Raw genomic sequence first — 21538 nt, 5'->3', positions numbered from 1 at the left:
CGTTTTCTGGGACATACCCTTAGTCGGACTTAGACATCTTATTGAAAATGGCTCTCCATGTGTCCCACAACCTCAGGGCTGCTATAGAAAAAACACAACATAGAAACATGATGGTAGATAAAGGCCAAATGGCCCATCCAGTCTGCCCATCTGCAGTAACCATTATCTCTTCCTCTCTCCGAGAGATCCCACATGCCTATCCTAGGCCCTCTTGAATTCAGATGCAGCCTCTGTCTCCACCACCTCTTCCGGGAGACTACCACCCTTTTTGTAAAAAAGTATTTCCTAGATTACTCCCGAGCCTATCATCTCTTGACTTCATCCTATGCCCTCTCATTCCAGAGCTTTCTTTCAAATGAAAGAGACTTGACTCAGGTGCATTTACGCCACATAAGTATTTAAACATCGCTATCATATCTCCCCTCTCCCGCCTTTCCTCTAAAGTATACAGATTGAGATCTTTAGGTCTGCCCCTATACGCCTTATGATGAAGACCACACACCATTTTAGTAGCCTTTTTCTGGACCGACTCCATCCTTTTATATCTTTTTGAAGGTGCGGCCTCCAGAATTGTTCACAATATTCTAAATGAGGACTCACCAGAGTCTTATACAGAGGCATCAATACCTCCTTTTTCCTATTGGCCATACCTCTCCCTATGCAACCTAGCATCCTTCTAGCTTTCGCCGTCACCTTATTAACCTGTTGGCCACCTTAAGATCATCACATATGAACCCAAATCCCACTTTTCCATCGTGCACATAAGTTCTTCACCCCCTAAACTGTACTGTTCCTTCTGTTTTTTTTTCCTTCTGTTTTTTTGCAGCCCAAATGCATGACCTTGCATTTCTTAACATTAAATTTTAGCTGCCAAATTTCATACCATTCTTCAAGCTTAGCTAAATCATTCTTCATGTTATTCACACAGACAGGAGTGCCTACTCTATTGCAGATTTTGATATCATCCATAAAGAGGTAAATCTTACCTGACAAACCTTCAGCAATATTTCTTATAAAAATGTTAAAAAGAACAGGCCCAAGAACAGAACCTTGAGGCACACCACTGGTAACATCCCTTTCCTCAGAGTGATCTCAATTGACCACTACCCTCTGTCATCACAATCTAGTGTCACAATTAAATACATCCAGTACAAAACAGATATAACCAGTCTTAATCCTCTTTCTGACCAAAGACCTCCTTTGGGAGAATATGGCTTAATAATCTCAGAAAAATAACCATAGCCCTCACCTTGCATCGCCTAAAAACTGAGTAGATTTCAAATTTTACCCTGTGCCGAATTGGTAACTAATGCAATATCATTAATCCGAGAGTGATGGGTTTGAGCCATCTTGTCCCCTTTACAAAATAAGCAGTGGCATTTTATATTATTTGCTTTGCTTTTGCAGTTAAAGCTGTACTCCCAGATAAATGGTATTTAAACACCCCCATCCCTTGAAGTACACAAGGCTGTGCTACTAATTGAATTCCCTCAAGAGGTAGGATATATTTCTGGTGTTCTAAATGTCTCAGATAGCGCAGATAGCAAACCCACTTACATTCACAGATAAATTTATATGCCAAGGAAGAATTTGTGCCATAAGCTATGCAGAAGTTATAATATTCCTTATAAATGTATAGTACTTATATTTCTGATTGCCTTTATGGGATTAATTAAAGATATATATAAAAAAAAGTCAAACAACACAGTATTCAAATGCTGTGGCCATCGTTATTTTAAAATGCTTCTTGCAGCATTTAAATATTTGGTTTGTGTTTAATAGCAGTGTTTCTAGAAGCAGTGGCACTGGAATACTGAATATATATGGATGAGTGTCACTGTTATATCTTTGAGGGGCCACTGAAAAGTTCTCAGCCCAAGCAAGAAGAGAATGATGTGGAGCCATGAAAATTACTAGTTGTTCCTCATTTATCTTGACACTTTCCATTTCAATGAAATGAAATGAAAAGTGTCAAGGAGTAACTAGTAAGTTGGAAATACCTGCATGAACATCCATTACACAAACTAAACCATCCAACAAGGGACATGGATGTCAGTTTGGCAGGAATGTTTATCCTATAAAATAGCCACAAAGACATCCGTGTAGAGCAGAGGGGTAGCCTAATGGTTACAGCAGTGGATGAAGACTTGGGGACTCAGGTTCAAATTCCACTTCAGCTGTTTGTAACTTTGTTCTTTTTTAATTGTGAATCCTCCAGGAACAGAAAAATATATGCTCAGACCATTCCCCCCTTACCAAATAAATGCCTGGAGGAAGAATGGCCCCTTTAGACCTTATTCTTCTATGACTGTATGTCTGCAAGTAGAAACTCTTGAAACCTGGTAGTAAGGTTCATTGTAGTTGGCATGAGACAGAGGATAGTGTGCAATGGAGAAGACAAGCATGCCAGAGATGCACCAAGATACCAGTGGGCTTTGACCATCTGTCTTCTGGTCAGTGAGCGCAGCTGCTGCTCCCACAGTGCCAATAGAATAAACCTGTCTGATGAACACACAGGATCTCTAATCAGAAAATAATGGGTATACATTGAAGGAACTAAGGCCAGTACTGGGCAGGCTTGCACGCCATGTATCCTGTATATGGACATTCAGTTGAGGACGGACTAGGGAGGACTTCGATGGCTGGGATGGTTAAGATGGGCTGGATTGAGTGTTGATGAAGACAAATTTCAAGTTTATTACAAGTTTGTTGCTCATGCAATATCAAGTACTTCAATGCGTATGACCCCCCGTAGATGGAACCTAAGCACACTACCGGGCAGGGCTCTGGGTTTCTGGCCCAGAAATATCTAAGAAAAAGGACCATTTAAACTAAATAATTAATTTATGGAGCGTGTATGGTTGGGCAGACTGGATGGACCACTCTTTTACTATGTTACTATGGTCTTTCTTCACCTAGGACTTCAGGATGTCTCAGTCAGGAATCTCTCCTAAGACATCAGGAGACCTGGCTCACACCTCTGTTCTCTCCAGGATAGCCAGTGCCCACTGTGCTTAGTTAGATTTTTCCTAACTTGTTTTAGTTACAATGGTAAGCCTGGGCAAATCTATTTAACAACTGTGGCTAAACAGGATTATTGCATGTCACATTGTTCCTTGTTTGGTTGTGTGTCTTCCTGCAAAAATCCTGTTTCTTAAGCTGACTCGCAGATGGCAGCATTTTGCAGTCACTACCTGCTGGAGCTGAGGAGTTTAACTCCCTGCAGCTCTAAAGTGGTGACATCAGCTGGCCACAAAGGTCTCTGGATTCAGTTTCTACTGAAAGAAGCAAAATCACTTTTCCAAATGAGAGGAAAAGCTGAGAGCAGGGAGAAGCACAATGATGATTTAAATGTATTCCTTAACTCAATTTGCAGACAGCACAGACTAAAAAGGGCTGAGGGATTAGCAGGATCCATGAAAGACGGAGTTTAACTCAGGAGACAGGTTACTGAGAAGTATTTGTTGCACTGTGCAATCCCTTAAGAACATAAGAACAGCCATCCTGGATTAGAACAATAGTCATCTAGCCCAGTTTCCTGTTACCAACAGTGGCCAAACCAGATCACAGTACCTGACAGAAACCTCCAAAGTAGCAACAGTGGGTTTGCCCATGTTTGTCTCAATAGAAGACTATGGACTTTTCCTCCAGGAACTTGTTCAAATCTTTCCTTAACCCAGCTACACTAACCACTGTAACCACATCCTCTGGTATTAAGTGTGTGGTGCAGTGGTTAGAGCTATGGATTCAGCCCCCTGCGGTTGTGGGTTCAAATCCTACGCTGCTTCTTGTGACCCTGGGCAAGTCACTTAATGCCCCATTTGCTCTAGGTACATTAGAATGCTTGAGTACCTGAATGTAAACCACTTAGGCAATAAGTGGTATATTAAAAAAATAATTAGATAGATAGATATACGGTAGTCTCCTATTTGTTTTTGAAAGTATTTCCATGTAATTTTATTCAGTATCCCCAGGTTTTGTACTTAGGGTGAAAAATTGATTCACTCTTACCTGTTTTACACCACTCAGGATTTTTAAAACCTCAATCATGGCATGGCCAGGAGAAAAGCATGGGTGGGTCATGGGCATTCTCAGGATTTAGGCACACAATTATAGAATACTTACAGTAGCTGAGCACAAACATTTGCACAGCTTTTGGCTGGTGTAAGTTCTCACACCGAAAGTGTGGGAGGCAGAGCCAAGATGGCAGTATGGTGCTGGTCTCTTCAGTAGCGTTCTTTAAGGATATAATTTTTATCTATCTTTACCTTGCTTTCTTCTTTTCCTAAAGTGCCTCATACTAAAAGGAAAGAGGTGATTTGAGCTGCACCCTCGCTGGCTTGATCTTCCTCGCCGGTCAACAAAATTTGAATACTACTCCATCCACTCAACGGTGATTGATACTGGAGGTATTTACCCTTTTGAGAAGTCTGATGAAGGAGCATCAGCTGTGTTGGGACATGATGTCACTCTTTCCCCTCCAGACTCTAGTCTACCGCCATGTCCGGTGGAAGCCGCAGCAGCTAGGGTTGAACCAGAAGCCCTGGGAAATGGTCAGCAAGTTTTGAACATTGGCCTAGCGCTGGAAGGCACCCTCGGAAGGTTTGAGACTCTTGGGCCTGAGGAGGCTCCATTGGTGGTGACTTTAGATGCTATTTGGAAGGCAACAGTGCTGACTGCAACAGATGCTGACTGCAACAGTGAGGAAATTGGCACAAGAGATAACATCTATGGTCTCTAAGGCTATGACTGTAGAAAAGATGAAGAATGAGTCTGCGGTACAATTTCAACAATTACAGGGTGATGTGATGAATCTTCAAGAATTTATGAACATAACGGTTGTAGATAAATTAACTATTCATTAGAAAATTGAACAGATTGAGAACCACAATAGATGATTAAATCGTCTCTTTTTGAAGTTTCCTATGGCCAACAGGATCTCTCCTTTGGAGATGTTAAAGAAATATTTAATTGTTGTTCTGAAATAGTCCTCTGAAATGATTCCACCTTTGAATAAGGTATACTATATTTCACAAATTACTATGGATCCACAGGACCAAGTTTTGGTAGGAAATTTACGAAGTAATAACATTGATATCAGTGATATATCAGCTATATTGGAAGAATCTGTCACTGAGATATCATCAAGAGCAACATTAATTACTTCATTTGTATTCGAACAAGATTTAAATGCATTTATGAAGCTTTACTTTCAAAATGTTCCCAAAAGTTAGATGTTTTTCTGCCACCAAAACGTCGGGGGCAAAAATTTGACATCGTTTTGGATAGACTAAGGGCTCCTTTTATCATGGCGTGCTACGGGGGTTAGCGCGTCGGACATTTCATCAAGCGCTAACCCCTGCGGCAAGCCAAAAAACTAACGCCTCGTCAATGGAGGCGTTAGCAACTAGCACGGCAGGCGGTTTAATGCGTGGTATTCCGCGCATTAAACCCCTACCGCGCCTTGATAAAAGGACCCCTAAGTTACAGAAAGGTGCCCTAAATGACCACTTTAGAGGTTAAGGCATGACCCCCCTCCCACCCCTAAAGATGTGACAGTGACAGTACATGCCAGGCTCTATGACAGCTTCAGACATGATGGCCATTCCCACTGCGCAGCAAGCTGGTTCCAGAAGAAGGCTACTGGTCGGTGCAGTGGTCTGTAGCGAAAGGGACCCAGGGCTAGGTCCCATTCTATCTGGCACACTTCTGGTGGAAAATGTGAGTCCTCTAAAAACTAGCAAATACAGGGGTCCATTTACTAAGGAGCGCTAGCCGTTTTAGCGTGTGCTAAATATTGGCGCACGCTAAATGCTAAAGCATCCATAGACTATAATGGACATGGTAGCGTTTAGCGCACGCTAAAATGGTAAGAGCGCCCTATTAAAAAGACCCCACAGTATCTGCTGTACCTACATATAGGAAATACCTGCAGGCTTGAGTGATATTGTAGTGGTGTACAGTTGTCTTTTTTGTTGTTCCTGGAGGGCTCACAATGGGAGTTACAATGAACGTTGTACCTGGGACCTTTTATATGAAGTGCACTCCAGTGCCTCCTAGGCTGCCCCATTGCTCTGCTGGGATGTCTATTTGGCCAGTCTACTAAAAACACTGGCCTCCAAATATCCTAATGACTTGTTTCTGTGTATTTTTCCCTAGGATGTATTTTTTTTTTTTCTGAAAATTGTACCACTTTGATTGTAATTACATAGAAAGGTGGTATATCAAGTCCCATCCCCCTTTACCTAAAAAAAGAGACATTGGAAAAATGTTTAGAAAAATAGCAATTTTTAAAACAAAAAGTAGGTATTCATCTGTTTTGAAAAACACTCTGTTCGTCAATTGATTTTTAGACATTTTTTCGCAAAGGGTCGGATTCTATAAATGGAGTCATTGCTGGCAGCCACCTAAAAAATGGCCACCGATTTGCAGGTCCATCAAGCAACGGCACCGTTTCTAGAAACACCGCTTTCTAAAAGATAGGCGCCAGAAATGTAGACCAGGGGTTTAAAGGCTTACATTTCCGGTGCCTACCTTTCGTGCTTATCTTTCTTGAGAATCATGGCTACGAAGGTGCTTTATGACACCTAATGCCAATTCCGGAGGCATCCTTAGGCACCTTCTTTTTTTAAAATAGTTTTTAAATTGGTTTTAAATGATGCAGTCAATTACCTTGCTATTTATCACCAATTCAAACAAGTTAGGCGGCAGTAGGGTGCCTATCGCTGCCTAACTTACCCCCTCTTCTACAAAACCGCGCTAACGGGTTTTAGCGCAGAGAGTGAGCAGAGAGCCACGCTGAATGGCCCGCGCTGCTCCCGACGCTCGTAGAGTTCCTAGGAGCGTCGGGAGCAGCGCAGGACATTCAGCGCGGCTCCCCGTGTTAGAAACTGCTAGCGCAGTTTCGTAGAAGAGGGGGGTTAGTGTGCCGTTACTAGAATCAGGACCAAAATGTTCCAAATCAGACTTGGGCATCGTATCGAAAATTTCCCTTATAATTTCATTACATAAAATGGGACCTCTGCTAAAACAGCACAAGTTAGTGGTAAAATAAGTTAAGTCTGGGTTCAAAAAGTTAAGTCTGGGTTCAAAATGATTAATCAGTGCTTTTTTAGGGAAAAGTAATTCTCCTTTTATGATGCAATTAGTCTCAGGCATAGCTGTGAACTGCACCTTCCCCCTTTTTACAAAACTATAGCATGGTTTTAGCGCTGGCTGTAGCGCTAAGAGCTCTGATGCTCATAGAATTCCTATGAGCATCGGAGGTGTTACTGCCACGGCCGGTGCTAAAAACCACGCTACAGTTTTGTAAAAGGAGGAGGGGGGGGGGGGGGGTTATCTTGCTGCTCCTGAAACATCTATTTTGATTTTTGGTTTTCTTTTACAGGTGTCCCCAGTTATGGCTTCCAGCCTCAAAGCAGTCCTAGTCTGGGGATGTTTGCTGATAATAGGTAAGAATTATAAACACCTCATGGCTGAATCACTTATCCCCTCTTTTACTAAGGTGCGCTAATCAATTAGCGCGCACTAATCGAATTAGCACACGCTAAATGCTAACGCGTCCATAGACTAACATGCGTGCATTAGCGTTTAGCGCACACTAAATCGATTGGCACGCGCTGATCGGTTAGCGCACCTTAGTAAAAGAGGGCCTAAATTTCAGACTAACAATATTTAGCCTGGATGTGCCAAATATTATCGCATGCACACGAAAATTTATTTAACCTGCCTATCAGTAGTAATGTGGGCTGAGCACTGCTTTATTTACCGGCGTGCGATATTTTGTTCCTGAGTAGTGCTGCTGTTTTCGCAGCTCTTTTCTCTCTTTTCTATTATATTTAAACGAGAGGCTAGTCCAGTGGTCTCCAACTTTTTCTTGTGAATAGGAGAAAGCTCTGAGAGCCACCAAAAGATTTAAAGCTTACACATACCCCTAATTTTGATCTACTTGTTCAGACTGGGTATTAAACATTGAAAATGAATACTAATATCGATTCTATACAATTTCAAGGAGGCATTTTGAAATCTCACTTTATTTTTGATTGTCAGCTGTAAGCAAATTATATAAATAAGTTACCTGAGTAACACGGTTAAGAGATTGTTTGCAGTAGGCAAGATTGAAATGAACACATTTACAGGATTTGAAGAGCATTTCAGCCAACTGTTTGAGGGCCACAATGGAGGATATTGGGGGGCCGTGCATTGGAGACCACTCTGTTAGGGGGTCACCTAAGCACACATGTCGGTCCTTTTACAAAGCAATGCAATCTAAATGCTGAGCCACCCATTCTATTGATAGGAGATATAAAAACTTTTATGAAATCACAAATGGGGTAATCCAGAAACAGGGACCAGTTCCTCATCTTGTCAAATAGTACAAGGACAAAAGAACATTCCAGGAAAGTAACTGGGAACAGATTTTACACAATCGGAGAAAAACTGTTTTCATTTCATGCAAAGTATTTGGGACTTGTATGCTGCCTTTTTGTAGTTATAAAACCACACTCAAAGTGGCTTACATACAGGTACTTCAAGCATTTTCCCTACCTGTCCCAGTGGGCTTACAATCTATCTAATATATCTGGGGTAGTGGAGGATTAAGTGACTTGCTCAGGGTCACAGGGAGTAGTGTGGGGTTTGAACTCATAATCTCTGGGTGCTGAGGCTGTAGCTTTAACCACTAGGCCACACTCTCCTCAAAGCAATCAGGCTGTGGAATGATCAAGAGATTTAACATAAGTGGGTTTAATGGGAGGTTTAGATGAATTCCTGAAAGACTGTTATAGGGGAAAACACCCTCCAGGGATACAAGACAAAGTTAGACAAGTTCCTGCTGAACCAGAACGTATGCGGGTAAGGCTAGTCTCAGTTAGGGCACTGGTCTTTGACCTAAGGGCCACCGCGTGAGTGGACTGCTGGGCACGATGGACCACTGGTCTGACCCAGCAGCGGCAATTCTTATATTCTTATGGGCGGCTTGGCATTTAGCATGCACTGCTTGGTAGTGCACTTTGTAAAAGCCCAAAAAGAAAAAAAATCCAACAGAATCTGCAGTAACCAACAGCAAGCAAAAACAAAAACTGCAGACCATGTACAAGATGCAGGCACTGTTTATTTCAATATTAATGCAATATGGTGAATATACCACCTTATTACCAACCAGGGGACCCAACACGGTCCATGTTTTGGACAACACCTTCCTCAGGGGTCCTAATGAACATAAATAATGATACAATAATATCAAATGCGTGACCTTACAACATATGAACCAATAGTGATAAAATAATGGTGATGACCATTACAGATTAGCCTTATTTTTATATGATTAATCTGTAATGGTCATCATATTATAATATGACTTCATATTTTCTTCTTCGCAATTTTGTTCACTATCACTTTTTGATTTCATTTAATTTTATTACACCTTTGTAAAAGCCCGCCATGATAAGGCCTTACTGACTAGCACAAGCCAGTTTATTGTGCCCAGTAATGATTCCTTTCCTTTAGTGAATTAGCCCCATGAAATCAATTCGCTTTCATCATAGACTATAAGCACCATTAGCATAAAATCACATGGATACATGTTCAAATGATGAACATCGATGGAAGCTATAGAATAAATAGATGTTAAAAGCCATAAAACTGTGAGCCTTTGGTGTGTAAAACATAACTCTAATCCAAGCTACAGCTTTGCATTAATTTCGCAATGTTCGTTGATGTATCATCCTTCTAGCTCTAAATTTTCTTGAGGGCTGAGGGGGTAATTCTGTAAAGGGTGCTAAAAGTTATGCATCCAAAAACTAGGTACTAAGGGCTCCTTTTACAAAGCTGCGCTAGCGGTTTTAGCGCACGCTCCGGATTAGCGCGCGCTATAGCACGTGCTAGCTGAAAATTTACCGCCTGCTCAAAAGGACGCGGTAGCGGCTAGCGCGTGCGGCAATTTAGCGCATGCTATTCCGCGCGTTAAGGTCCTAGCGCGGCTTTGTAAAAGGAGCCCTAAGAGGCAAAGGGGCTCCTTTTCAAAAAAATACAGATGTTAAAAAAAAAAAAAAAAAAGGCATAAACCGGTACTTGGACATCTTAATTGCCAAAACGTCCAAGAGACGATTTTTGAAGCTGACTTTCTGGACATCTAGCTAGGCTTCCTGGCCACTGTACATCCAAAATTCAAGGGGGGCATGTTGGAGGCATGTTATGGGTGGGATGACCACTGGAGGGATTAAGTAAAGAACCCCCCCCCCCCAAGCTTTCACTGACCTCCTCCCACCCCACAAAGATCTATCTCTAGAACAGCAACACCAGGCATGGGAAATCCTAGTAGAGCATCACACAGGTGTCTTAAGTAGCCTGATGGGTGGGCTAATGAACCATAGAGAGGAGGATCCAGGCCCATAAGTCACTCTAACCACTACATTTATGGTAGAAAGTGTGAGCCCACCAAAACTCACCAAAATTCTACTATACTGCCAGATAGGTGCCACCTGCAGCCATAAGGGCTATCGGGGTGATAAACAGGTGGGTATAGCAGATTTTTTTTTGCATGGGGGTGTTTGGAGGACTCACCATACATTTTAAGGGGGTTCTAGTGAGATATACTTCTGGCACCCTTTATATAAAGTTCACAGCAGTACACTCATAAGGTGCTCCACTGCTCTGGTGGCATGTCTGTGTGGCCAGTCCATTACAATGCTGGTCCCTCCCACGTCCAAATGGTCTGGATTTGTTTAATCCACAGGGTTCCACCTCTTTTAATTTATATATCCAAATCTGCTCTCCATCTGTTTATTAAATTCATCCACAGCAGTTTTTTGATGCCTACTTTTCAGGATCATTTACTGAATCTAGCCCATAAAGTGCGAGTCCCTTCTGGACAATTCCTGTGCACAACATGGCTGCTGAGTGGCTGGCCAGGATTTCCAAACTTGATTTACTGAACATGTTTTTTCTTGCCAACTCAGTTGATCATTTCTTCTTTTGTTCATAGGACCGTTGTTAGGCCTCTGCCAGAATGTGATGCCTTCTCTCTTTCCCAATGATGAAGAGATGGTGGTTCAGCCACATTCCTCCTTTACTCTGAGGTGCACGGGAGAGAGTGAACTGAGCTGGCACTACCCAGAATCCGACAAAGATAGTTCTGGGCTGGAAATCAGAAGTGAAGAGAACAATAGTGGCCTTTTTGTATCTTTGCTTGAAGTGAAGAATGCTTCATTTGCCCTTACTGGAATATATACTTGTTATCATAACCACAGTCAAATGGAAGACCACGAGATAGAGGGGAAAGAAATTTATATCTATGTGCCAGGTTAGTGGACCTATGTAATATTACTGTCTTCAGTAAATATACCTTCCATGATTATGAAACACTCACTAAAAGAATAATTGTAAAAGTTATTTATACTTAGGAAACGGAGGTTTATGTACAGAAATGGGTACCAAATGTGGGTAAAAATATTTATGTGATGCCATTATATATAGTAAATTAGTAAATGACAGCAGATAAAGACCTGAATGTCCATCCTGTTGCCAATAGTTACAACCTAAATAAACAAACCCGAGTGGTTTATATTGTCAAAATCTCATACTATATAGATTACTCTACCACTCTTTCAGAGAAATGCATTCAAGATATATTTAATACAGGAAAAGGCCTCAGAAATGGAACCTATGCACAGTCGTACTATCATAGACTGAATTGGTCAGCGTAGTTTACAAACTCCAGTCATTGGCCAAAAAACCCATTTATTTATTTTTACTCATACCATAAATAATTTCACTATTTTAACTTATTCTAAACTGGTTCATAAGTTATTTAAAAGTTTTTTCTTTTTTAATTTTTAAAATTTTTCTTCTTACTTCTCCTGCTTTTCACTTAGCCCAATAGTTACACACATTGTAAATTTATGATTAAATTGTCTTTTCTTTTTTTTATATATTTCTGGGCCCTAGACCATAAAGTCCATCCAGTACTATCCTTAGCTTCCAATACTGGAGCTGCCTTCGAAGTCCACTCCAGCCTATCCAAACCACCTTGTCATTTGCAGTATATAGACTGTAAAGTCTGCCCAGTACCATTAATTTTCTAATTAGAGATCCTCTGTGTTCATCCCACGCTTTTTTGAATTCTGTCACCGTTATCCTCTCCACCTTCTTCCTTGGGAGGACATTCCAGGCATTAACAACCCTCTCCGAGAAAAACATAGAAACATGGCGGCAGATAAAGGCCAAATGGCCCATCTAGTCTGCCTATCCACAGTAACCATTTCCTAACATTACTCATAAGTCTACCACCCTGCAACCTCAGTTTATGCCCTCTAGTTTTACCATTTTCCCTTCTCTGGGAAAGATTGGTTCCATATTAATATCTTTCAGGTAACATCTGTAATTCCATCTTGTCCCTCCTCTCCTCTAGAGTATACATATTCAGGTCTTCCAGTCTCTTCTCATATGTCTTTTGGCACAAACCCCTTACCATTTTCATCGCCTTCCTCTCGACCATTTTGTCTTCTTATATCCTTCACCAGACATGGCCTCCACAACAGAACACAATACTCCAAGTGTGGCCTCACCAACAACCTGTACATACTTTTACTCAGAATAAGCAGAGCTGCTGCTGAGGGCACAGCTGAAGTGGGGTTTGGGTTTATTTACATACCTTCTGATTTTGAAAAGCACAAATGTCTTGCCACAAGGGTGCATCCTTCCTTGTAAGGAGATTTACCCCTTATACAATGGATGCTCTCTAGTGGTAGTACTGTGAGAATACTGTTAGCAGTCATGAGTACCATTTTGGATGCTAGCGCTGATCTGGATGGCAGTAGAGGGGGATTTCTGCCATTGGGGATTACTCATGCACCAATAGACAACCCTGAGTAGATTCCAGGGAGTCAGGGTATGAGTTCTTGGGTGGGGGGTGTTATTTTTTTATTTTATTTTAAAAATTTCTTTCTTACCTAAAACCTAAGCAAGTTACAATGAAACATCCATAAAATCATATCTCATTTACATGACATAAAAACAACATCTTCCAATTTTGCTGTCACGTAGATAATTGGAAGAGAGATCACTGGGGAGAAGATTGAAAGAGGGATCTGATTTGAGGATAGCTGCCCAGATTCACTAAAGATAGTGACTCAATTGTTGTTGGACGATTCTCTGGCCGATTTTTAAACAGGGACTTCCTTAGGCTCCTTCCTAAGGAAGTCCCTGATTGGCTAAGGCGCCTCAGGCCCCTCCCAAGAAGCCTGAGGCACCTGAGCCAATCAGGGCCTTGGACCCCTCATGTGCATCACATGATGCACCGGGGTGGGGCCTAAGACCCACATTGTGCAAGAGGAGGTCGGAGGAGCAGGAGGGACTGAGCATCCCTACTGCTCCCAACTTAAAGGTACGGGGGAGAGGCAGGGGGAGGGGCAACCAGTGGCTGGTGTCCGGGGGCAGAAGGGAGTGGGCATCCCTCCTACCGTTTGTTTTTTTTTGAGGGGAGGAGAAGGTCTGATGGTGACAATGGCAGGAGAGAGTGGGCATCCCTCCTGCCATATTTTCAGTGTGGGGGGTGGGGGGTGTCAGCGAGCGGGTGGGGGAAGAGGGGCCAATGGCAGGAGGAAGTGAGCATCCTCCCTAATTGTTCCCTCCATTGAAATAATAGAAAATAAAAATATTTGTGTGCACTGATATGAATATATTGCAGGTTGCCTGAACACATCCTGCGGTAAACCCTTTTAAGATAGTGATTAGCCTGTGCTAGCTCTTATCGCAGCTTAGTAAAAGGACCCCTATGTGTGTATGTGTTCAGATCTAAAATTATCTTCCATATATTTATTATTGGAAAGAATGAATAGAATAGAATTGTTTTGCCATTTAAAGTCACAGGTTTAGAAACAATGTAATAACATGTCTTGAGCGGTATTTGATGCATAAAGCACTGTTAATTCTATATATAAAATATTAGAGACCATTTGAAACCAAAATACAATTTATGTTTCTCAACAGACCCAACTGTAGCCTTTGTCCCTTCATCAATGCTGGATCATTTTATTGTTGTGGAAGAGAATGACTTGGCCATCGTCCCATGCCGCACCACTGATCCAAATGCAGAGGTCACCTTGTTTAAAACGGAGGACCTCAAGAGAGTGTATAACTTGTATGACAGCAAGCAGGGTTTTCTCGGTCACTTTCCGTCGGGGTCTTATGTTTGTAAGACTATCATCAGTGGTGTAGAGTTCCAAACGGAGCCATTCATCGTGCACACGTGGAAAGGTAATCTCACAATTTAATATACAGAATGTCACAAACCCCTTCTTCTATTAAACCACGCTAGCAGTTTTTAGCGCATAGAGCCACGCTGCTCCCGACGCTCATAGGAACTCTATGAGCATCAGGAGCAGTGCGGGCCATTCAGCGCGGCCCCCCACACTAGAAAACTGCTAGTGCAGTTTAATAGAAGAGGCCCAAAGTGTACTCAAGGTGGAAACAGAAGCAAACACCCAAATTTGACAGCGTTACCAAAGCTCCTGGTCCTTCTCCCATCCACAATTATTTAAAGATGACAACTTACAAAGGGGAAGGGGTAAAACGCGGTCCTCAGGGACCTGACAGACCTCGCGGATCTAAACCTGCACGTCCTTAAAAATCTGAGGTCTGTGCCGCTTGTAGGTAGTTTCTGGCTCTGACAGACCTTGGTGACAATTTAGTGCTGACGGATCCGTCTCAGCATAGGGAGGGAAAAGTATTAGGATCCGTCAGCGCTACAATGTCATCGAGGTCTGTCAGAGCTGATTTACTGGGGCTGCAGAAAACCAGTTTAAAAGATTTGTTTTAGAGCCACACTAGTCTCTGGCTCTGACAGACCTCGGTGAGATTTTAGCGCTGACGGATCCTAATACTTTTCCCTCCCTATGCTGAGACGGATCCGTCAGCACTAAATTGTCACCAAGGTCTGTCAGAGCCAGAAACTACCTACAAGCGGCACGGACCTCAGATTTTTAAGGACGCGCAGGTTTAGATCCGTCAGGTCCGTGAGGTCCGCATTTAACCCTTCCCCTTACAAAGCAATTTATCAACGTTATGTGCTGTCATCATCTCATGGGTCTGTCTGGTGATTCCTGTTAGTTTTGCACTCTCCAGGGTGCAACAGGATCCAGGAGATGATGATGAAGATAGTAATCAAGTTGGTCCACAGCTGCAACCACTGCTCTTCTTGGCTGTGGTGCAGCAAGATGGGCTTCAAAGGGCATCGTTTTCCAGAAACCTGACAAAATGATTTTTTTTAATTATTATTAAAAAAAATAAAATAAAATTATAACCTGTGTTATCTAAAATCTTAGGTAGGGATCCACTCTGCCAGGCAGACACAGGTGCACACATGATTCTACATGTTGCAGGACCCCCTCAGATATCATGACAACAGCTCTATAGATTCTCCCTTGGGTGACAATAGTAGCTTACATGAGGTGTCTAGCTGTTTTGATCACAAAAGCTTAGTACAAACCAGTAGCTTTGTGGTCCAAAAGCTGAAAAGTTTTAATAGGTGAGTTTAGCCTATAATATGTCCAGTCCAAGAGGCTAATGTGTTTAGCTGTGCTGAAACTCACTAAAGGCTGTTGGAGCTTGTATGCAGTATGTATGTCAGGCCAAGAAAAATAATATACTTCAGAACAGTCAGATTACTTTCATTAGCTATAACTGAAGTCAATAAGAAATATTCGGCAACTCTTAACTGCTGGAAGTAGAACTGGTTTGAAATAAAATGAGCACAAAAAAAACCACACTGATCCTTTTAAATTTCTCCTTTTTCCCATTTTATTTCTAGCTACACCGGAGATTCCGGTCTATATTGAGGCCCCCAAAACTGTATTCAAAACTGGTGACAGCATCATAGTTAAATGTGTGGTCCTGGACAATGAAGTGGTGGATTTGCAATGGAGATATCCAGGGAGCATGGTAAACGTCACTTTTCTGAATTACTGATGATACTGAAAACAAAGCACAGCCCTTTTGTAAGATGGTTTTTCCATGTGATTGTATTTGTAAAGACAAAGGTAGTCTCGTTGAAAAGAGCTGCCAAGAAAACTACCTTATACATGCTTGATATTTTTAGCAATTATCTGTAAACACTGATTAACTTATGAACATACCATGTGATACTGTAATGCTTTTCTAATAAATACTGCTACCAAGTGATTAGGGCATCAAGTAGTTGTGGCGTCAAGCAGAGTTACTTATACATGAATGATTGATTGACGTGTGGAGGGTAATTTTATAACAGATTACTTGGATTATTTTATAAGAACACATTTTCCAAAGGAAGCCTATTCAGAATAGGGAAATCCAAGTCAGAAATTCCAAAACAGAGGTCCATCTCACATATATTTTGGAACAAGATGTGGCCTGTTCTCTCAGGGTTTCCGCAGCTGGCATCGTGCTTGATGGTTGGGGCTTGAAGTGAATGAGGCAGGAAAGTCCATTGGTCACCAATTTGAATTTTGGTGGGAAAATCAGTTGGTCTCTTTTTTTTCCCCATTAAGTCTCTGGTGAGTTTAAATATGTTCTCCCCATGAAGCTGGGTTATAAGTTCTCTCTGGCTTTCCACATCTGCCATTATGCTTATTACAGTTTTCCAAGTCTCACTGTGTTTTGTCAGGTGGAAACAACGTTTTAGCCATCATGCTGTGGTTTTCTTCATGGTATGCTGTGAGGTCTGCAGCTTGTCTTTATATAGTAGGTCTTCAAACTCAATTGGTTGGGGCTTGAGGTGAATGAGGCATGAAAGTCTGTTGGTCACAAATTTGAATTTTGGTGGGAAAATCAGTTGGTCTCTTTTTTTTACCACAGAATGGGAAAGTCTTTGGTGAGTTTAAAGATGTTCCCCCTGTGAAGCTGGATTATAGGTTCTGTCAGTTTCTGAAACTGGCATCATGTTTGTTGCAGGTTTCCAGGTCTCATAGTATCTTGTCAGGTAGAACCGATGTTTCAGCTGTCATGCTGTGGCTTTCTTTAGGGTATGCTGTGTGGTCTACAGTTTTTATATAGTTGGTCCTCAAACCCGATTGGTTGGCGCTTGAGGTGAATGAGGTAGGAAAGTCCGTGGATCACCAATTTGAATTTTAGAAGGAAAGTCAACTGATTTTCCCACCAAAATTCAAACTGGGGACCAACCGACTTTCCTGCCTTTTGCATCTCTTGGTAACAGCTGTTGGACATCCAGATTTTAGGTCCTCTCTAGTCCTGCCCAAAACACACACCCCTTGCTATTTGGACATACTGCAGGATTAGACATCCCTATTAATGCTTCAAGCACACGGATGTTCATTTCAGCCTTTTGAGACATCCATAAGCTTTAAAAATAAGAGCCATAAACACCTATGTGCATAAGTCCAGTAGAAATCATGGGTTAAATGGGCACACATACTTTTACATCTTGACAGAAGGGACAAATTTATGTGTATAACACATGCACACTCACATATATTTTATAAAGGAAGCATGTAAATCACAATTCCACCCATGCTCTGCCTAAATTTTGCCTAGAACACTCCTACATTCTTATACAATTACATAAAATCCTGTTATTGTGTATAATTTTACTTTTGGGGTAATTTTATGAGGCATAAAGTATATATTGTCCTATTTGAATAACATTTACTTTATAAAATTACCCTCTAAATCAGGGGTGTCCAACCTGCGGCCTGAGGGCCACATGCGGCCCTGTGAAGTATTTTGTGCGGCCCTGGTCAAGGACGATGCATTGTTTTCCTCTGCTGCCCCCTGGTGTTTACAGTCTTGCCAGCTCCCTCCTCTATCTTGCTGCAGCGTTTGCGTGGCCCCAGAAACATTTTTTTCAGCCAATGTGGCCCAGGGAAGCCTAAAGGTTGGACACCCCTACTCTAAATGTTGCAACAAAGTTTCTCCAAGCGTATAACTGGCCTGATAACTTGACAAATAGAAAAAAAAATTTACAAATATTTCATAGACTGCATCTTAACATGTGGCAACTTACTGCATGCTGTCACCCATAACAGGAAGCAGTAAAATGGCACCTGAAAAATAAGCACCGACTAGAGTGGTACTTAGCGCGATTCTACAAGATACTCACATTTTTTTAATAAAATAATGTCAGTGTACGATGCATAACTTAGGTGCAGGCAATTACGCCAGATAAAACTAGACCTAAATGCCTGTGCCTAAGTTATGCATGAATCCGGCATATTCTATAACAGTGTCCCGCAATCTTTGTCAAGCCGCGGCACACTAAACGTAGTGGCTGTGGCATAAGGCATCTGGAAGTGCACAGACATCGATACACACATCGATGTTCGCGCATGCGCAAAGGCCGTCCAAATGAGCCCTGAGCCGCCAGTGGGGGAAGGGGTGCTGGCGGGGAAGATGAACGGAGAGAAGGAGAGGCGCTGGCACCGGCTGATTGCCTACAGGATTGCTTGTAGGCAGTCAGCCAGCACTGGCGCCTCTCCTCCTCCCCAGCGTCTCGCGGCATCCCTGAAATCTCAGGAGAGACACTAGTGTGACATGGCACACAGTTTGCGATACATTGGCCTACAGGATGTGCCTCTTGCTGCGAGAGGCATGTCCTATAGGCAGTCAGTCGGTGCTTACATAAGAACATAAGAATAGCCTTACTGGGTAAGACTAATGGTCCATCAAGTCCAGTAGCCTGTTCTCACGGTGGCCAATTCAGGTCACTAGTACCTGACCAAAACCCAAGGTATAGCAATATTCCATGCTACCGATCCAGGGCAAACAGTGGCTTCCCCCATGTCTTTCTCAACAACAGACTGTGGACTTTTCCTCCAGGAACTTGTCCAAACCTGTATAGTAATTTGAGCTCTTAAAAAATGGTAAGTGCAAAACTTTCCTGCACTTTGGCAAAAAGTCCCCTAAAAGAGGGAACTGTGAACAATGCATAAGTGGCAGAAGTAGAAGATGTTTGATAATACTATTTGGGGGAGGGGTGCAAAAATTAAATAGGGTACATATTAAGAGATTCCCTTATTCAGGGCAGTACATGTAAATTAAAAATATCTTTTATAACCCGCAATTACTATTCAGGTTCAAAGTAGCTCAAGAATTACATCAAAACAAAAATTACTATACAATCAGCACAATGACAATTAAAAGACCTAATTAAAATCCCATCGTTATAGACTTAAATATGCTTTCTAAACAAAAAAGCTTTCAATAGTTTTTCTAAAGCAAAGATAACCTGTAGTTCTTCTAACAGCATAAAGGAAGAGTGTTCCAAATTAGTCCAGCCTGGTAGGATAAAGAATTCCCAAACAACTTACGAACTTATTGCACTTCTTCAAAGGAATTAACAAACAAATGGACAAAGGGGACCCCCCCCTAGACATCATATATTTGGATTTCAAAAAGCCTTCGACAAGGTACCCCGTGAACGCCTACTACAGAAACTGAAGAACCATGGGGTGAAGGAGAGGTACATAGATGGATCAAAAATTGGTTGGCGGGTAGGAAGCAAAGGGTAGGAGTGAAGGGCCACTACTCGGACTGGAGAAGGGTCACGAGTGGTGTTCCTCAGGGGTCGGTACTCGGACCGCTGCTGTTCAATGTATTTATTAATGACCTAGAAACAGGGTCGAAGTGCGAAGTTATAAAATTTGCAGATGACACAGAACTTTAGTGGGGTTAGGACTAAAGAGGACTGTGAAGATTTACAAAGGGACCTGAACAAACTGGGAGAGTAGGCAAATAAATGGCAGATGAACTTTAATGTAAAGTCTTGCATGTAGGAAACAGAAACCCGATGTACAGCTATACGATGGGAGGGCTGGTAATGGGTGAAAGTAGCCTAGAGAAGGACTTAGGGGTACTGGTGGACAAAACAATGAAGCCGTCTGCAGCGGCCTCTAAGAAGGCGAACAGAAAGCTAGGCATTATCAAGAAGGGTATTACAGCCAGAACAAAGGAAGTTATCCTGCGGGCGATGGTGCACCCGCATCTGGAGTACTGCGTCCAATATTGGTCACCGTACCTTAAAAAGGATATGGCGATACTCAAGAGGGTACAGAAAAGAGCGACGAGATTGATAAAAGGTATGGAAAACCTTTCATATGCTGAAAGATTGGCCGCCGTGTGAGCGGACTGCTAGGCGTGATGGACCTCACCTCTGGTCTGACCCAACAGAGGCAATGCTTATGTTCTTATGTTATGTTCTTATATTTTATGGATTTCAGCAATGGAAAACCTATCAGTAGCTTCTCTCTCATATTCATTGAGGATAAACTTGAGAATGGTTGGAAATGATCTGCCATATAAGCTGGTAATTCTCCTTATAAAACTTAAAAGCAAAATCACAAACTTTAAAATGTAGCCTAGCTTCAACTGGGAACCGATATAATTTTATCAATAGTGTTTAGATACAGAGCAAATCAGTCTAGCTGCTGAATTTTACACCATTTCTGACACCTGGTACAACCTAAGAAAATGACATTGCAAGAGTCCAGCTGTGAAAGAACTAAGGATTGATCAATAAGTCTAAATACCATACTTATTTCAAAACTTTCCAAGCAGTAGCGTAGTAAGGGGTGGGGGTGGGCGGACCGCCCCCAGGTGCTGTCTTGGTGGAGGCGCCGACACCTCTCCGCCCACACACACACACACACTTGCCCCCTCCCTTCCTCTTGTACCTCTTTAAATCTTTGTCAGTGCAAGCAACTACTTCAGTCTGCTGCTTACGCTGGCCTGGCTCCGTCTGAAATCACTTCTTGGTCGTGGGGCTAGGAAGTGACCTTAGAGCAGAGGTCTCAAACTCAAACCCTTTGCAGGGCCACATTTTTGATTTGTAGGTACTTGAAGGGCCGCAGAAAAAAATAGTTAATGTCTTATTAAAGAAATGACAATTTTGCATGAGGTAAAACTCTTTATAGTTTATAAATCTTTCCTTTTGGCTAAGTCTTAATAATATTGTCATTTATAGCTAAAGAGACATATGATCAAGAAACTTTTATTTTACTTTTGTGATTATGAGAAACATACCGAGGGCCTCAAAATAGTACCTGGCGGGCCGCATGTGGCCCCCGGGCCGTGAGTTTGAGACCATTGCCTTAGAGGGAAAGCCAACACCAGCACAGACAGCAGGCTGGAGAAGCTGCTCGTTCTGGTGAAGATTTAAAGAGGTACAGAGGTAGGAAGGGAGGGCGCAAGGGTGGCATGTGGGGTGCAGAAGGAGCGGAGGGGTGGAAAGGAGGTGATGCCCTGGGTGCCTCCTACCCTCACCAGGCCACTGTTTCCAAGTGCTCTCAATTTTTTCAGGAGTGTTTTTTCTCAAGCAAGTTTGCACTTCTCTCTAAATGCAGAAAGGAAGAGGCATTATTCAACTCGAAGAAACCAAAGTACCATCCTTGAAGTTAGAGTACACTTTGACCATTGCCAATGCTTCAGAGAAGGACACTGGGGAGTATGAATGTACAGTCATACATGCCACACAGGATGCCACGGAAATGAAGAAAATATCTATTTCAGTTCATGGTATGATATAATTATTACAGGACCCAATGTTTAATGC

General features: G+C 42.2%; 1 protein-coding gene across 3 annotated transcripts in view; it reads left to right on the top strand.

The window, feature by feature from the left end:
- Positions 1–21538, top strand: part of PDGFRA (platelet derived growth factor receptor alpha) — a 92535-nt gene that overhangs the window by 25167 nt on the left and 45830 nt on the right. For 2 of the 3 annotated variants that reach the window (XM_033945368.1, XM_033945376.1), the window contains exons 2-6: positions 7388–7451; positions 10985–11302; positions 13990–14256; positions 15809–15939; positions 21330–21501. In XM_033945368.1, coding sequence (XP_033801259.1) covers positions 7400–7451; positions 10985–11302; positions 13990–14256; positions 15809–15939; positions 21330–21501 — 940 coding nt within the window. In that variant the 5' untranslated portion in view covers positions 7388–7399. Of the gene's footprint in view, positions 1–4653; positions 5019–7387; positions 7452–10984; positions 11303–13989; positions 14257–15808; positions 15940–21329; positions 21502–21538 lie in introns of those variants that run through there. The other variant, XM_033945358.1, reaches the window with a different exon arrangement.

The sequence above is a fragment of the Geotrypetes seraphini genome, chromosome 1 (genome assembly GCF_902459505.1).
Source record: "Geotrypetes seraphini chromosome 1, aGeoSer1.1, whole genome shotgun sequence".
Classification (NCBI taxonomy): Eukaryota; Metazoa; Chordata; class Amphibia; order Gymnophiona; family Dermophiidae; genus Geotrypetes; species Geotrypetes seraphini.
The sequence above is the reverse complement of the archived record's forward strand: the minus strand, read 5'-3'. Positions and strand labels throughout refer to the sequence as shown.